The sequence below is a fragment of the Calonectris borealis genome, chromosome 28 (genome assembly GCF_964195595.1).
Source record: "Calonectris borealis chromosome 28, bCalBor7.hap1.2, whole genome shotgun sequence".
Classification (NCBI taxonomy): Eukaryota; Metazoa; Chordata; class Aves; order Procellariiformes; family Procellariidae; genus Calonectris; species Calonectris borealis.
The window spans coordinates 1,916,135-1,934,986 of NC_134339.1; the positions used below are offsets into that span (position 1 = coordinate 1,916,135).

At 38.4% G+C, this 18,852-nt stretch overlaps 1 protein-coding gene across 2 annotated transcripts in view; it reads left to right on the forward strand.

The window, feature by feature from the left end:
* LMNB2 (lamin B2) overlaps positions 1 to 18,652 on the forward strand; it is a 44,102-nt gene extending 25,450 nt beyond the window's left edge. For both annotated transcript variants that reach the window (XM_075175770.1, XM_075175771.1), the window contains exons 4-12: positions 469 to 594; positions 3,047 to 3,217; positions 7,494 to 7,619; positions 7,821 to 8,041; positions 8,648 to 8,939; positions 9,460 to 9,567; positions 10,439 to 10,558; positions 12,002 to 12,103; positions 13,325 to 18,652. In XM_075175770.1, the coding sequence (XP_075031871.1) occupies positions 469 to 594; positions 3,047 to 3,217; positions 7,494 to 7,619; positions 7,821 to 8,041; positions 8,648 to 8,939; positions 9,460 to 9,567; positions 10,439 to 10,558; positions 12,002 to 12,103; positions 13,325 to 13,366 (1,308 nt within the window). In that variant the 3' untranslated portion in view covers positions 13,367 to 18,652. The remainder of the gene's footprint in view (positions 1 to 468; positions 595 to 3,046; positions 3,218 to 7,493; positions 7,620 to 7,820; positions 8,042 to 8,647; positions 8,940 to 9,459; positions 9,568 to 10,438; positions 10,559 to 12,001; positions 12,104 to 13,324) is intronic.
* The last annotated feature ends 200 nt before the right edge of the window (positions 18,653 to 18,852 follow it).

An 18,852-nucleotide genomic window follows, 5' to 3' on the forward strand; every position in this document is an offset into this window, starting at 1 on the left:
AACATGGTGTTTTAGAAATTTTGCTAGTCAAAGCTTTTATTTAAAAATTTCTGGTAAGTGTTTCTATATTCATGAGATATGAGGTTACTAAACGTTGTCCTTTGTAAGGTCCTGCATAATTTTAAACTTATGCTTGAGTATCCAGTGGGACTGTGCTAGCAAGAAAAAGAAGAACATGCAACATACTGTGCTTGAGGAATTAATAATCCTCGGCTCCATTATCATACTGTGTTGAAATAATCCTATGTTTTAAATAAGTGGTATATAAACATGAAAGCTTGTTTTAAATATTCATAAGCACACACATACTCTTTTTTTTTTTAATTGGAAAATCAGTGGATTGACATTAGATTTGTTGTTGTGAATAATTGGTCCAAAGATGTCAAATAAAGACCATAAAGGGATTATGGGGATGGAAAATAGGGATCCAGACAAAATTAAATCTTTATCTTTAAAATTCTTTACTAGGCTGAAGATGGTCACGCTGTGGCTAAGAAGCAATTGGAGAAGGAGACACTCATGCGTGTGGACCTGGAGAATCGGTGCCAAAGCTTGCAAGAGGATCTGGATTTCAGGAAGAATGTGTTTGAGGAGGTGGTATTAACCTAATAATCTCATCATAGTCTGAAGTTTATGTAGCTTTTATTCAAACTGACTATAAGCAATTACTAAGTCCAGGTAGGGAAAATCAGTATTATCCTTGCTATAAATAGGTTGAATAATAAAATAGTTACAGGTTTTGTAAGAGTTACATGGTAAATCAATGGCTGAACTGGCAGGAGAGCCAAGTGACAAGGGTATTGTTCCATGGGCAGGTGAGCTAATGTAGCAGCTGACTGCTGCGGGAAAGGGAAAATCTTGTTCCCTCTCCCTGGACCTGGTTGCATGGCCGTGCTCCTTATTTGCACTGACTTTGGTGGTTGTTGAATCTGACTATAACCTATTTTCATTGACGAGAACAGTATGCAGTTACCCTGCTTTTTGCAGGGGTAGGTTTCTGCCTGTTTAGTGAGTTGAGTTGGCTCATAGCAGTTCTAGTGAGGACCAAAGTTTTTATAAAATAGTGGGAATGCACAGGTGTGGCTTGGGGGATTGGGAAAGGGAAGCATGACCTTTTCTCTGTACCAGATGCAAAGCGTTACGTCAGTTTATTCCATCTTGTGAAAACCAAATCTAACCTTTGGTTCTTCTGCAACCTCATTCAATTAGTGGCTGCTGAGCAATTGCCACATGCTTCTGCCCTTCATCTCACCTATGCTAGTTGTGATGTTTCTTTCACCATGCACCAAACCATTTCAGCCTGATTAACTAGTAAAATACTTAGGGCTTTTTGTTTGAGTTTAATTTTTGCCAGCTTAGTGGCTGAGTTATGTATTACCACGGAATCAAATGAATGCCCAGACTGGATTAAGGGATGGGGCAGGCCTGTGTGGCTAAGGACAGGGGCTGGAGCAGGGCAAAGAAACCAACCAGGTAGATCACCCTGAGTTGTACGGACCATTGTCTCATTTCCATGCCCTGGAGTAGTTGGATTGCTGCACATGACTGCAGTGACAGACCCTTGCTTGGTTGTAGGGCCTTAAAATAACTTACTTTCCTGAGGAGAATTGTGTTGCTGACTAAAGGTGAAGCTAAATGACACAGCAGAAGCTAATCTTAAAGCTTGCTATGCTGAAGTGGGGGTGTTCCTTTAGCCATCCCTGGAGCTCTTTGATCCTTGTATGGACCAATTCAACACACAGAGGAAACCAATTCCTTTTTTTCTTCAGTTTAGTGAACTCATTTGATTCAGTGAAGGGTCCAATGCTCCATTAGAGTTAGAACATCATGATTGGGAGTGTGGCAAGTGAAGCCTGCTTATTCTAGTGGTGTTGAACTGCTAGATCAGCTCAGCCCTTCACCTGATACTTTGTAGTCCTCCATGATATTTTTGTGGCCTCCGAGGAGTCATTGCCTACAGTAACTGAGAGACTGCTCCTTGCTAGTTTTCTTGGCATAAAAATTCACCACAGAAGGGAAAGCTTCTTCCAGATCACATCAGGACACATTTCTGTGAGTAGAAGGGCATGTTTCCAAGAGTCTATTCTGAGATGTAGAGCATTTCTGCAAAACAACTTGTAAAGTCGCTCTGAATTTGTGTTAGCCTGCTATGACTCCAATTTAGGCATGCAAAGTGAGCCTTGCTTCCTTTGCCTGCTATTCCTCCTCATGGCCCTGCTGCTACCTTCAGGCCTCCTCCCAGTACTCAGAACTGCTCCTTTGTTCTTTGTCCTACCCTGAAGGGAGAAATTGTCTCTCTCTCATACCATGCATTCAGGCCTGGCCAGGTCTCTGCAGAGCTCAACATAAATAAGTGCATGAGTAAGTCTTACCTCACTAGTTGGGGACCAGTGTTCTAGGCACAGAGAACTCATACTTCTGTAAAAATGAAAATTTCTTAGTACAAACTCTGACCAAAAAAAATTATATTTATGTCTTCAGAATTGCTTGGGTTGCTGCTTTATTACTAATGTAATCAAAATCAATGAGTAGAGGTCATCCAGTATATAGAAAAAGAGAGATCTGCATATGCTTAAAAGTGAAATTTGAAGATGCAGGTTTTATCTATAATGATTATTTTTTCAATATATGCAATGGTCACAAAAGGTGTTCCTTTTTATCTGACTCCTTGTAGACTGCTATTGTAATGTAGGCATGTATATTGAGAAGGAAAGGGTTTGTAGTGCAGCACATGGAATCTCTTTGCTATGTAAAAATTCATGTTTTCTTCTCCTCTCCTTCCCCCATTTTGACTTTTGTAGCATAAAACATCCATATACAGTTTAAGGAGCTATTTTTAAACCTGTGTTTAAGTCAGATCACTTTTAATGGTAACTTGCCTCTGTTAGTACATGCAGCAATTCTTAGGCTTAAATGCCTTTAGTACTGTAGCTCCTATATACTAAATAAGTAGTACTGAAATAGTTAATTGTTGTCTGAATGTAATTGCTGTACTGTTTACCCTAATGTGGGAATTTGTCCCCATTTTTTGTGTGTGTGTGTGTAGGAAATAAGGGAAACAAGAAAACGACATGAACATCGTTTGGTCGAGGTGGACACTAGTCGCCAACAGGAGTATGAATCCAAAATGACTCAGGCCCTGGAGGATCTGCGAAATCAACATGATGAACAAGTCAAACTATACAAAATGGAGCTTGAGCAGACCTATCAGGCTAAGGTAATAACTGCTATCCACAGCACTGTCTGACAGGAAGTCCAGTTGGTGAGATAAAACCATTTCCATCAGCCCTACTGTCTTTAAGGAGACAAGTAATTATAATTTGAAGAAGCTTTCTCCCGGTGTTCAAATGCCTCCTCTGGTGCTTGTGTGCAGATGCACTTCCAGGGAGGTTATAGCCAGAGGTAATAGCTAGGAATAGCTTTAGCCAAGAAAGGCCAGTTTGTGAGAAAACACATGGAACTGTTGGTTACTGCGGAGAGGACACAGTGGGAATAACGGATGTCATGCAATAGCTGATTAGACAATGTCTTCTGCTATAAGGGTTTTTTTCTTTATGTCAGTAGATCCAGTTCTTCCTCCAAAATGGAGGTGGTGGAGGAGATTTGCAATAGGTGCAATACGTGGGCTCTAAGAAGCTGACTACCTGGAGGGATGGGTTGGAGAGCTTGGGGAATGGCTGCATTTCAATACGGGCTTTTGCCTGGATGCAGTGAGCTTGCAAACTAATATGGACATACTGAGAGGGGCTCCATGTCTAAGGTTGCATTGTCACTTTACTCTTACTGTGGCCTTTGCAATGTTCTTACTAGCCCCAATACTCTTTTCAATGTGTGTAAGCCTTAACACATTTCAATGATTTAAGTTAGTTCTGGATTGGAAAATGACTAGATGCAGTTGTGGTTTCATTGGTGGCGTGGAAACTTCAGGCAAGGTATTGGACCTTTTTTGACCAGCTTTGGTGATGAAAACCGTGGTACGAAAATTGGAAATCATAGAATGGTTTGGGTTGGAAGGGACCTTTAAAGGTCATCTAGTCCAACTCCCCTGCAGTAAGCAGGGATATCTTCAACCAGATCAGATTGCTTAGAGCGCTGTCCAGCCTGACCTTGAATGTTTCCAGGGATGGGGCATCTACCACCTTCTGGGCAACCTGTGCCAGTGTTTCACCACCCTCGTCGTAAAAAAATTCTTCCTTTTATCTGGTCTGAATCTACCCTCTTTTAGTTTAAAACCATTCGCCCTTGTCCTATCGCAACAGGACCTACTAAAAAGTCTGTCCCCATCTTTCTTATAAGCCCCTTTTAAGTAATGAAAGGCCGCAGTAAGGCCTTCTCTTCTCTAGGCCAAACAACCCCAACTCTTTCAACCTGTTCTCAGAGGAGAGGTGTTCCATCCCCCTGATCATTTTTGTGGCCTTCCTCTGGACCTGCTCCAACAGGTCCATGTCTGTCTTGTGCTGAGGACTCCAGAGCTGGATGCAATACTCCAGGTGGGGTCTCATCAGAGCGGAGTAAAAGGGAAACGTGAACACAGGAGTAATTTAATCCAGGAGAATGCTGCTTAAACTTCTTAAAAATATTTGCACTCTTTTGGTTTATCTGCCTATTGTCGCGGATGAGTGGAATGCACCTCACTCAAAAGAGAGAAGCAGGATTATGTTTTATTGAGGTAAAATAATAATTTGACAGAGTTCAGTAAGTTTGATGGAATTTAACAAAGTTTAACAGTGGTTTGACAAGGTTCAATAAGTTCGATGGCAAGGTTCACCTTATTAATTACTGCATGGCAGGAACATACAAAGGGTAAGGGATCTCTCTGCCTTGGGTGAGGAAGGATCTCTTAGTCTCAGGTAAGGAATCTCAAACCTTGAGAGGTGTCCCTGCTCAAGGGGAGAGTCACCTGGTGTGCAGTCCAGCTGCAGTTCAGGGAGAGCTCAAATTGGGCCCATCCTGATGGTAATATTTATAGGGTGAAGTAGTTGGCTGCTAGTCAATAGTATAGACAAGATGGATGTCTTCATTTTAGCTCTGGTATCTTGTTCTGTGCTTTGGTTATCTTGCACTTTTGGGTTTTGAAACAACCTTCTGAAATACTTTTCAAGACACCTTCACTCCCTTGTATGTGAGCCAGAGGCTTTCCAGCTTGCAAGTTCACCCCAAGGATGTGAGGCCTGTTGCTCATTAGTCAGCCTGAACCAAGGTATGGCTAGGGGTCAATGTATCTGTGCACCTGTGCAAATCCTGAGTTAGCAGATCCCAGTTCATCCAGCACTGGGGACATGGGAGGAGCAGCAGCTTTGTTATTGGTACAATTGCTGGTTACAGGTTAGTTGGTTGGTTTGTTTGTTTTAATACTCACTGCCCTACCTGAAGAAATTAGGCAGCTGCCAGTCTTCTGGTTATTGAAAATACTTGTCAATAATTACATCCATTTCTAATTCTCTTGCGGTGGAGAAATTATGGTGCTGCTAACATTGTTCTCCCCCACTGAGACACCTTTTGAATTCTTTGGTTTGATGATTTACAGTTTGAGAAACATTGATCTATAAATATTTCTTATGGCAACAACAATATAGATAATAGATACTAAAAAACAAAATTAAGTACAGTTAGCAGTCTTGGCATTGTTCGTGGAAGTAGGAACATATGATATTTTTATACAACAAGATATTTGGATTGACTTGTCACAGTCCGAAGAAGATCCAGGACAGAAGATGCCTAGTGGGGAAAAAAAAAAGTCTGCAAAATACAGACTTAGAGAATGAAAAAGTGACAAGATTTGAACAGGGGGATGAACAAATTAAGCTTTTTTTTCCCTCCACATAAGATGGTGGTTGTTATGGATGAAGTTGGAATGCGAAGGGGAAAAACAGGCTTAGCTGTGAACTTCATTCTCTGGATTTCTTTGTGAAGATGTGTCCCTGTTCAGAGAGAGCCTGAGCTGTTAAGGAATATGATGTCAAAGCAGATTGTTAAGTTTAGCTACTGAACTTCTCCAGGATGAGAAGGTCTTGGGTAAAAGCTCACTTCTTGCTCTGACCATGATCTTTGATAATAATAAACAATAGAAATTCTAAAACTGAGGATTTAGCACTATGCCAGCATGACTGTAAGGAAGTGAATGGTTGTCAGCATTTAAATAATTTATAATTTTAAACGTTACAAGAAGTAATGGATTATATATTTGACTTGAAGTTCCTTCAAAACCCTTAGCCTAAAGAAGGCTCTATGTGTGTTTTCTTCCCTACTTGGAACCCTGTGAACCGCAGAGCTAATGAAGGTTGATTTTTATAAAGCTTTGTGCTGTGTGTGGCTAAAGAACATGTTCTGCCTGTAACTGTTCTTAGAATTGGGGCAGTTTAGTTCTGGGTGGATTCCATGGTGTGTAGCAGAATTGAACTCCAGCTGCAAGGCATGAAAAGGATGCTTTTTCTAGCTATCTACTTTGATGAAAGCTATCATGTAATAGCTTTGAGTTCTGTTGTTGCTCTGTCAGGTTTGGTTAAAATTAGCCACTAGAAATGAAGCTTGTTCACTAGGTGAAATTAACAAAAACTGAGAACAAATTGAATGTTGGCACCTATTAGGGAAAGAGAATACAACCAAAAGCATTGTTTTGCTTCTGGGGCAGGATGTCATCTGGAGTGCTGTGGGTAGTTTTAGCTGTTCTTGAAAAGGTAGTACAGAGTAATACAGAGAAGAGTAACAAAGACAATTAAGAGTATGAAACAGGTCCTGCATGAGGAAAGTTTAAAATAAAACTTCACCTGGGAAAAGAGGTAAGTCGAAAGAAGGGGAAGATACAACGGGTGTCCGTAAAAGGGTAAATAGCATGGAGAAGGTGAATGAGGAGTGATTGTTTATTTTTCAGTAGAAGTAGGGACAGTGAATGTCCAGTGGCAGATTCGGAAGAAACAAAATAAGGTGGTTGTTCATTAACTAAATGCTGAAGTGCCTTGCCCCATAAATTCAAAAGCAGAGACAAATTCCTGCCTGAAAAATCCACTGAGACATAGTAAGCATCAAAATACTGTCTCTGGCTTAGGAAGTCCCTAAGTTGCGAATGGCCAGCTGATACATAATACCTGTGGAATATTTTACTGAGCTTAGTCCCTGGGCATCTAGGGAACTGTTAGACCACGACATGAGCTAGGTAGCCTTTGCTCTGACCCAGTGTGATTGTTCTTACAACAAACAGGCAGATAGTGTGATCACATGAACCTCAGTTTCTGGAAACTATAAGGCTGCTTGTATAATGGAAGGGCTAATAGACTATTTTTTTTAATAGCATAAACAAATCCTATAGGAATAGGACTGAAACAGATTTTCCTGGTCCTTAGGGCATTTCCTTAATGTTATGCAATTCTTACCATAAACTTACCAGATTTCTATTTAAAATTATTTAAGATTAAATAGCTTCTATTTTTTACCACAAGGATATTTGCAGGATATCTAACTCAATGCAAGTGACTTGTATAAAACTTGCCTTCCAGCTGGAGAATGCCAAACTGTCCTCTGACCAAAACGACAAAGCTGCTGGTGCCGCTCGAGAGGAGTTGAAGGAGGCTCGCATGAGAATAGAAGCTCTCAGCTACCAGCTTTCTGGCCTTCAGAAACAGGTAAAGGGACTAAATTTGCTTTCATCTCTAATACAGAGCACTGTATTGTTTGGATATATTAACATTTCTGTCCCTTCATATTTTCTGGATTTTACAGAGAGAAATCTTTGTTGTGTTCATTTGGGAGGGAGATGGATTTTTAACTTTTTTACTGTACCCACATATATGCCAACTGGGTTTTCCATTGTGATGTCTACCTAGGCTAGTGCAGCAGAAGATCGCATTCGTGAATTGGAGGAAATGATGGCTGGTGAGAGGGAAAAGTTTAGGAAAATGCTAGATGCAAAGGAGAGGGAAATGACAGAAATGAGGGACCAGATGCAGCAGCAGCTTACAGAATACCAGGAACTGCTTGATGTTAAATTAGCACTGGACATGGAGATCAGCGCTTACCGAAAACTCCTGGAAGGAGAAGAGGAAAGGTATGTACAGATTCCACGTTCTTTTCTTAGGACTAGCAGGTGTTATCTTCATTTCTTATCCTTATGTTTTTTACCATTTGAGCAGGAATGCCCAGATTTTGTTTCACTGAACTCATAGTGGATTCACACCACAATGCGTTGCGTGGAACACTTACATGGAACGCTTGCAAGTGTTCTCATCTGAACAACGTATTTATTTTATTTTGTTTTTAATAATGGTCTCAGAGTACAGCAGAATATATCATTCTGTGCTTGACATTCATCTCCTCTTTTTAAAGTGCTTATACTTCTGTGTTTTCCTGTTTTTAAATTATGTGGTCCAAGAATAGTGTGTTAAGTAGCAGATATAGTGGAGAGGAGGGTTAAGTGATCTGTGTTGCTCTCATTAGCACTGCTTTCTATGTCACATAATGGTACTACCAGAAAATTTCTCAGAGATGGATAGTCCCCCCCTTTCTTTTGTATGCAGTCTTCCTGACACACACAGTGAGGCTGCTTTCAGCCTTGGGGCCTATTACAGTCTGGCTACTGAGTATATTGTAGCTTATTGCTTTGTGTGTAGTTTCCTGAATGAGTTAATTAAAATCCTTGCTTCATTGTGTTAAGGTTGAAGCTCTCTCCAAGTCCCTCCTCCCGTGTTACAGTCTCTCGGGCTACCTCCAGCAGCAGCAGTAGCAGTACTTCACTTGTTCGCTCTTCCCGAGGCAAGAGAAAACGTATTGAAGCAGAGGAGCTTTCAGGCAGCGGAACAAGTGGAATTGGCACTGGAAGTATTAGCGGCAGCAGTAGTAGCAGTAGCTTCCAAATGTCCCAGCAAGCTTCAGCTACAGGAAGTATCAGCATAGAAGAGATAGACCTGGAGGGCAAATACGTTCAACTGAAGAACAACTCAGAGAAGGTGAGCGTCAGCAGAACTCCTAGAAAACAAGGAGTAGGAGCTAAATTGAAATGTTACACAGCCTTTTGTAGCACAAGTAGGTAGAGTCACTTGGAGAGCAGGAGCAACATCTCAAGGTGCAGCGTCCTGCCATAATTAACAGGGGCATTTGAAAGTTGAATGTTACAGTGTGCTAGCATGAGTGTAATGTTTGCTGCAGGAAAAGAACATGGTTTGTGTCCCAAATGTCTAAACGTGTGCTGGTACTTTGCTCATGTAAATAGCCTTGCTGGCTCTAGCAGAACTTTTGTGTGTGAAATGTGTATTTTTTTAAATTTTGCTGAATGACCTTATGGAATTTACACTTTAGACTATTAGTGGGTATGGAAAAATACTTTCAAGTTAGAATGCAGATGTCTCACAACTGTGTAAATAAATTTATATGCGCATTATTTTAATAACAAAGAGACCTAGAGAAAGCTCTGATGCCTGTTTGCTCTGTTTTGCTCACCCTAAATAACCTTATGACTCTCTCCATTAGGATCAGTCTTTGGGTAACTGGAGACTGAAAAGACAAATTGGAGATGAAGAAGAAATTGCTTACAAATTTACTCCTAAGTATGTTCTCAGAGCTGGGCAGACTGTAACAGTAAGTTACATTTACAGTATGTCAACAACATATTCTTTTGTTGATGCTGTGGCAGTTGTAAATCTGACGTTTGGTACAGCCTGATTTGGTGTATAACTTCTGGTTTCATGGATCTCACTTTAGAGGAGCAGGATTTCAGTTATAAAAATGCAGAACAGAACTGAATTTCTGTATTAGCACTTCAGTATTTAAGACCATCTCGGGCAGAGAACGCTGAAAAAGGTATTTCAGGGAGTGGGTCAAGGGCTGTTTGTTTTCAAACACCTTTGCCCAGGTTTGAACACTAATTGTGCTCAACCTCTTAATGAAATAAGAACATTTCAGAGCATTCATTCAGTGTAGTAGACTTTAGTTAAGTATCAGACTAGACGTTCTCAGCCTTAACTGTAGTAGAACAGATGCTTTTCTATAATTTTGTATTTTATTTTCAGTCTGCAACAAATGTTCTTCAGAAGAAAAAAATGGCTTTCTTTTAATCAGTTTCAGCTATTTCTACTTAAGTATCAATTGCCTAGATACATATAAAAGATTAAATTGATACACTACAAGCTGCATTTTATGTCTTGGCTCCATACAGTATAATCATTGAGACAGTGGTAGGAGAAATTTGTATATTCAGAAAAGAATTGATGATTACAATATTAGATAAATTTTTCTTTGGGGTTTTTTTTATGGCTAGTGTTACTTTTTGTTGTAGACTGAGAATAATACCTATACCATTACTTGTAATAACATAAAAGCAGGGTAAAACTGCCATTGGAATTCAGAAACAAAACTGGTATGTAGAGAGAAGTAGGAGAATTAGGGGGTTCTGCATATTTAAAAATAAAATGTGCATAAATAGCTAAATACAGAATGTCTTTCTCACTAGATTTGGGGTGCAGATGCAGGCGTATCGCATAGCCCCCCTTCTGTTCTCGTGTGGAAGAATCAAGGTAGCTGGGGCACTGGAGGAAATATCCGCACATACCTTGTAAACTCTGAAGGAGAGGTAGGCTGTGTCTGTAGAAGAAAGCTGTGGGCTGGGTTATCTCCCAAACTTTTAATTTTGGGGGGTGGGACAATGATGACAAAATTCTGATTTTAAGATCTCCTCTATGGCCTTTTAAAATTAGACAGTTTATAATACTGAAATAATTAAACATCTGTATGTATCTCTGAGATTTTTGGGAAATTTTGCAAAACTGTGATCATCCTCCTGATAAATCCATAGACTTTTTTTTTCCTATTTCAGAAAAACACTCTGCTAGTAGAGAATTTACTTGGAATTTGAGTAGGTATTTTCAGAAGAGACAAAGAAAATAAGTATTGCTGGCAATTCAAAGTTACAGTATATAGTACCTACAATATTCTGGGGTGCAATGTAAATATTAATGTGGGAAGATAGCTGTCCTTTCAATGTTGGAAGTATATCAGAAGTTTTCATTTGGCACAGGTTTCTGTGTATTCTGCATTGTCCTACATCTGCCCACAACTGATTTTTTTTTTAAAACCATCCCTGCAGAAGATTCCTGCAAGGGAAGATTGTGATTTGGATGTTACTCATAAATGTGCCATTATCCCAGTGATCTGATAGAAATAGGAAAGTGAAACAGACTATGCTTGTATCAGTTTTCATGCTGCCTTTCTTGCTTGCAATTCTGTGGAAGCATTTTGTGCAGGAACAGCAGCACAGGACAAGGTAGGAGGGAGGGTCATTTGTACAAATAGAAAGCTAACTGGCTTGTATTCATATAGAAGTGGTTAAACTAGTATCTGAAAAAATTTCAAATCCATGTCTGTTCCCACTGTGATTGCCTTTAGTATCCCTGCTTAGAAGCGTATGTTTAGGGTGACTTTTTCCACAATTTGCAGAAATTTGCATCTATGATTTCAAGGGTGCAGGTGTACAGAAGAATTTCTTACTACTAAGAAGTGTTAAAAATAATGTAGTAATAAAGGAAGCTTCCTGGGGTTTTAGAATTCTTTTTAGTGTCTGGTTTGGAAGACTGTCCTGATAATTGATATACGCAATCGATACAGAATATTTAGTAGAAATCAGGAATATTCTTAATGTTGTGTAATCATCCTGAGAAACTTCAGTGAAACTTTGGTTTCTCACATTACAACGTCTCAGACAGCTCCTAACTGCGTCTGCTATGAGCTTGTATAAAACTGAGTAATGATCACCTGAAACATGGCTGCTTCCTCTCAAATCCCTAGGTAATGAAAGAAAATTCCTGAAGCTAAATTACATTACCATGACTTTTAGTGGATAGAAGTAGGAGTGGTGGTGTGGTTTGCAGGATATTACTGGTATTTGCTTGCATAGCTAATGTTAAATCTAGGGCAAGTTGCTTTAAGCCCTCCAAAATTTAATAGGGATATTATATTGATGGTATAGCAAAAACTATAGATGTAGACTACTAGCCATCTTATCTGTCATTTTGTGTAGGAAGTTGCAGTGAGAAGTGTTACTAAATCAGTAGTCGTGCGAGAGAACGAAGACGAAGAGGATGAAGCAGAGTTTGGAGAAGACGACCTTTTCAACCAACAGGTAATAAGATGCAGACCAGGTGTTTAACTTGTGCCTTGTTGGTTGGATTAATCAGGCATAAGATTTAGGGGGGTCCCTTCAACTTTTGCCAGCTCTGAGCTTCCTGGTCCAGTTTTCCAATGGATGCTTGCAGAGGACAATCTCAGAATGGCTTGCAACCCTGCAGCATTACTACAGTGCACAGAGGGAGTATAATGTGAGCTATTTTTCCAGGATTTGCTGCTTGAATCAATAATGGTACAGCTCAAGCAGTGGCTCATGTCAGGTCAGGATGCCAGGGTATCTATGGAAGTGTGCAACAGATCAGATTTACAACATTGCAATGATACAGACTATTTCTAGGGTTAGTAAGATTAGTTTTAGCAGTCAATGTTCCTCCCATTCCAGTATTTGCTTCTCTATAAAAAAGAGTCTGTGGCATTCTTGCTGTAAGTAGAATATAAACATTGGGAAATATAACCACTAAAAACCAGGAAAGGGGGAGTGCTTCTGCTGGTGCAAGCTTCAGCTTATTGGTTTATTTTCTGATAGTATATACCTGCTACATCTGAAATAAACTTGGTTTTTGTTAATAATACCACCTGTATGTTTCATAACCCTTAGTTAAGTACTGTGAAATAACTGCCCAGCAATCAGCAGAGTGAAAAGGTGAAAGATACTTCATACAGGTGATACCAGAAAATACTTTAAATTTATTTCAAAGTCAAGCGATTTGTTCTCCTGATCAGTGGCCATTAGTAGCTCTTTTCACAAGGAACTCATTCTGTGCAGGTTTGAAGTTGAGTTTTGAAAGCTTTTTTTGGTCTCCAGGAGATTGAGCAGTGTATTTGTAGTAAAAGCAACTGAAACAGAAACTTTTTTTTTTACCCAAAGAAGCAGTTATGCAGCATAAATGGAAACGTCATTTGAAATAAAGAAAGGAACTTCCTGTTCTAAAGCTAATGACGACATGATTTTCACTTGTCATCTGTATCAGTGTTGAAAGTATGGAGATTAACCAACCAACCCATCATAGAAAACCACAACCAGAGTAGCAGTGTCTTAATCCTGGCAGTAGACTGTGACATGTGCTGTGCTTTCTCTATAGTTGTGATGTTCCCTGAATATAACTAAACTACAAAAAAAAAAAAGCTTTTAACAACTGAGATGATAACCAGAATCTAGGCTTACAATATGAAAAGCTAGTAAGAATTGAGTTCAACTATGTCTGTCTTATTTTAGGGGGATCCCAGAACAACCTCTAGAGGATGCTCAGTGATGTGAAGAAAGAAAATAGAAACTATTATTTGCTATTTTTTTTCATTTATTTCCTTTTATTTTTGCTATTTTTTTCCCTCCAGAGCCACTGAAAACTATTTTTATATATGCATCATCTGATTTCTTTGAAGTTTGCTCCTTGGTACAGTTTTATAAGAAATTTCAAAAAAAACCTTTACTGAACAAAACTGCCAGAATTTTTAATAGATTTTTTTATTTTTCCCTCTGTTGAAACACTATATTGGAATACAACATTTTCCCCATGCAGAGTTTAAAATCTATGTACAAACCTGCAGCAGAAAAGAAATTTTTAGCTAAAATGGGATGAGACTCCTTGAGTGTATGGTAAATCTATAATTGCATATATAACCAGGATAACTAAAAAAAAAAAGTTCAAGAAAGCGTGTTCATCTGCAGGGCCCCAGGAGAGATTCACAGTAGTGTTTCCTCCATACTTTAAGAAATGGTAGTATCTTGCCTGGTATCCTCAGCAGTGCCCAGCTTAGGAAAATTAGACCCCAAGTTCATTAAAAATGCTACTCCACCAATGGAAGTAACAAAGGGAAGCTGCATTTTAGACATTCTCAGCTCAGGACCATGGCATCTTGTCCTACTCCAGGATTTGACAGCGTAGTGGTAAAAACATCTGAGTTTGTCAACACCTTAGCTCCATATCATTATTTCAGAAGATAGAGAATGGTGGGTTCTGTTTACTGAATATATACACCACTTTAAGGTATGGAAATGTCAAAACCAGAGTTTTAACTGTTTTATTTTCAGGGGATTTTGACATTGTCACAAATGAGACCTTGTTAAATCATGGACGCAAGTTGTGATGTACCGTATTTATGATGTTAAGCATCATGATTTAATGCTTTTGATATATTCAGCATTAAACAGAATTATTAAGATTTTAGATGTTTAAAATACTTTTACTTTTGGCAATGATAAATATGGGGGATTTTAAAGGTTATACTGTGTAAATGTTGACTTTTTTTTAATCAGAGGTAGATGCAGTTTGTTCATACTTTTCTTACATTCAAAGGGGCATTGTCAGATATCTTAAGAAGCAGTACTTGCAAAATAGTACAGAAATAGTTTAGTGACTTTCAAAAAAGTTAAGAAACTGCTGTTGTTCAGGACGTAAGCATTGCTTTGCAATGTTCAAATGCTCGAAGTAAAGTCTAACAAGTGAGTGAAGGGAGAATAATGCTTTTTATAAAAAATGCTTTGTATGAGCAACAGGTTATTTTTATTTTAGTATGATGCATTTTGTATCTGACAGTGTCCCTTTAGCTTAAGGTTTCTTCTGCTGCATTTCTGTGGAGATAACTCTGACTCCCGGTTAGGGTTAGTATTCATATAGTAATGCATCTTTAAGCACTAGGAAAAATACTCGACTGCTCCAAAGAATGTATTGGCTACTCTACAAACAAATTTTTTTCCACTAGTTATTAGTGGATACAAAATTTGGATACCATTTGATGCCAGCATAGAATCCTGTTTTTACCTGCACTCTTGAACTCTGATCTTGTCATTCAAATAGTTCAGACTCATCAAACAAGCTACAAGGTTTGGATGTTTTCGGTGGCTTTTGGACATTATGTTCTCTGAACAGTATTGTGACTGACAGATATAACCTAGAAAGTCAGTTTAGTGGCTTTGACTGATGGCTTTGTAATGCAAGCAGGGTGGGAACAAAAGGGTTTTTTTAAGCTTATGAATTTATTTTGCCATTTAAAAATAAATCAAAGATGCTACTTTTCTCTATTTGAGTGGGATGATTGAATTACTGAAGTTAAACTAATAGAAATTTAGAATTCTGTTTTAATCCATTATCAGAAGACCCATTACAAAAAAGCAGTATGAAGATTTGGCTGTTTGGGCTAGTGGGATAACTTTATTGATGTACTTGACCGTTTTTCTAATGTAATTTCCCCACTCTGCTTGAGTAGAAGGTTAAATATGTAGTAAATCATGTCTATCTCTCTGTAAAATGTATCTAGTGAAATTATGTTTCTCAGACATACTGTTATCAATTACCTTTTCTAAATTTGTTGTTATGCAAATGAATGCAATCAATGTAAAAGTATTTTTGCAATGCACCTTCCAACCACTGGACAGCATTTCCCTTTCTGACCCACAGCTTCCATAATATACTTACATAATGTTTGAGGGCTTTTTGCTTTTTTTTCTAAAGATCTGTATTTATTTTTTTTACATTGGCCAGTTTTCAGATTGCTTATTCTTCTTTAAGATTGTCCTGTAAATTTAAGATTGTTCTGTGATCTTAAATACTAAAGCAATGAGTGTGTAGTTCATTTGCATTTTTTTCTGTGATTGTTTTTTTTTTCTGTAAAGAATGGGCTAGGAAAGGCAGCTTGAATGAGGAAAAACCTCTTGCTACCTGAGCCATAGTTTTCTTAACAGCTACTGTATGGGGAATGTGTCGTCTTGTAGCCTTAAGGACTGGTGCTTGCAGATCTTATTTGATGAGCACTGTGCCCTTCAGTAACAGTCTGCAGAATTTGTCCTTAGATTTGGAACTGTGTCCTTTAACTTTGGAAACAGTTTATTTTATTCTTCAGTACCATGTTTAGGTATATGCAGGTGTTCATATAAAACAGTGATAGACACTGTGGAAAAAACTGAATGCCGACAGCCTAAATGTGGGTGATTCTGTCTCCACAGTGCTTTCTAAAAGGCTACTAAAAATACGAGAAATAATTCCTAGCTGTAAATTACAAGACACAGAAAAACTACTGTATTCCACGTACTTTTGTGTGTGTGTGTGTCTTCTCTAGACACCATCCTTTCCTCTTGCTTTTGATGCTGAGCTTCAGTATAATGGCACTATCCCTTTAAAGTTGGTGCTCCATACTGGGAGGTTTTTCGGCTTTACCAAACCAAAAAGCATTGTTTCTTTTTTTTCTGTATTTCAAGGATAATTTGTTTTCAGGATGATTAAAGCTTTTTGTTCAAATAAAATCCAGTGTCCCCTTGCCCTCTTTTCCTATTTGATCCTGTATGTGAACCACTCTTGAAGAAGCTGGAGGATAGTCAGTGTTTCTACTCCAGTGTCTGATATCAGGTGTAGAGCTTAGAAGGAGAAATAGATGTGACTTGTCAGGAAAAAAATTATTTTACAGCTTTTCTTATTAGGGAAATTAACCAGTATAGCTTTTATCAGAGTAGTTACTTGAGCGTAACTACCCATATGAATGTTCTTATTCCAGGGAAATAAGCAAACAACTTTATCCTGGATGAAATAGTAAAAATGATTCCTAAATTATTCTCACTGGTTAAGAAGGGGAAGGAATAACAGCATACCTGCAGCAGAATAGTTAATCCAATCTTTTCATTGTGTAGATCGAACAGAATATCATACTTTATATGATAAACGCATACTACCTACTCCTAAGTTTGTACCATGTGAAAATGCTCCTGTCAGAACAAGTCCATCCATCTGCAGAACCATCGGTAATGTGGTGTCCTGCAGAATAAGATATGGTTACAGAGAGCCTCTGACATTTCATGCCACTTCTTTCTCCCTCGCTTCTGTATTTGTTACTTCAGCTGTTGTGTTGCAGTGACTCCAAGTAATAGAGTGGGTATCATTCCTTTGTTGCTGCACAGCTTTATTTCCCCGCGTGTCTCCCTAGGCTAGTTCAGGACTCTAGATTTGCCCTGACAAAAACAATAGTTTACACTGATGCATTGATCACTTGTCTTCAGCACCATTTTGCCATTAGATGGAAGTTGGCTGGCATAGTTTGTGTTTGTAGCAGGAACCAAATGTCTCAGGAAGAAAATAAAGATCTGCTTCCCATGACCTGTAATGTGAAAGCCAGACTTGCTTGTCTGCAGCTTACATTAGTCATGAAAATTGTATTGCAGCGTGAAGCAGACCATACTGTGAAAGGAGACCACTTAATGTGCATGTTTATCCTTGAGCAACGGGACACCTCATGTTCAGTTCAGGGATCTTACTTTTTTTTTATATACCCTTTTTTCTTCTTTTTAATGCTCATCCTTTAACTGCCACCTGAATAGGGGTTAGTTAGAAGAGGCTTGTAGAAATCCTCTCTATATACCGCAGAACATTTGAGAATGTTTCGTGTGCATCAGAAAGATTTTGATGCTGTATGAAAACATGCATGCTGTATGTTTTATGTCTTGTAGCCACTTCTCTCACTTCCTCACTGTTAAGCCATTCTAGCTCTTCTTTCTGTATCTTCTTTTGAAAGTCTTATCTCTAAACAAAGGCATTATCCATATTTGATACTGGATTTTATTGCCACTGTTGGGTCCAAACCCTGTGTGAGCAGGAAACAAAGCCTTGTTGTAAACCAGTGAGTGGAAGGTGAGATAGTGATTGCATTTTTCAAAGCATTGTTTTATCTGAATGTCAAGACAAATTATATTGGAGAGTTTCTTTTCTCACTTAAAATGGCCTGGGAAACAGAATTTTTATTTGCCCTTCAATATGATTAGCTTTAAACCAGTTTAAAATAATTTAAAAGTGGGTTTTTTTAATACAAGACCATATTTACATGCAACTATTATTTGTAAACATAATGCCTTTCTTGAAATGCTAAGGTCTAGAGAGTGAACAGGTTGCTTAATATTGAAAGACTCTGTTCAGACTAGCACAAGCAGTGAATTGACTTGGAGGTCAGGAAAAGAAAATGTGTTTTATTAACTTCCAATTTTTCTAGTTGGCTTTTAATGAAGTGACGATTCTGTGTTGATAAGGTAGATGTTACTGTGTATTCCAGCTACCCAGATCATCATTACACTAAAATTGCAAGCAATAAGCTATTTTAAACGAGTTTAAGCCAAAATGCTTTCCATTTGGGCACAATAGTACCTTCTCAGTTGAACTCTATTTTCATAACAGTGATGCTTGTGACTGGAATTGTGATTTTTTTTTAACTTTTTTTATTTTTTTAACACAATTTTTATTTAGATAGCTCTGGTTCTAGGTCACTGGTCAGTTGAACTGACCACCTCCAGTCAACTGCTGCAGACGAGTTTTTGGAAGGTTCGAGTTTTTAAAATAAGGAATTGTGAAAAAGGTTGCAAATTGAAATACAAAGACAAAATGATGAAAATGTTCACATGGAACATACGAAAACTACATAATGATCTAGACTTTATCATTTCAAAGTTTTTTTTTTTCTTTTTAGAATATGCATGCCAAATGTCTTGTCTTTTTCAATGATTTGTAATATACATTTTATGACTGGAAACTTTTTGTACAACACACTCGAATAAATGTTTTGCATTTTACTTGTTTCCTTCTTTCATTTAACCAAGAGAGAGGCCACATAGGCTGTTTGAGATGATTCATCCCACGGGGACCTTCCTGTGTGTAGAGAGAGAGGGGACAATGAGCTATCCACACTCCTAAAAGATCAGCTGAATTGTGTGGTGTGCTCCAGAAGCAAATGAACACTTTCCTTTGAACTGTACACAGACGCATGGAGTGC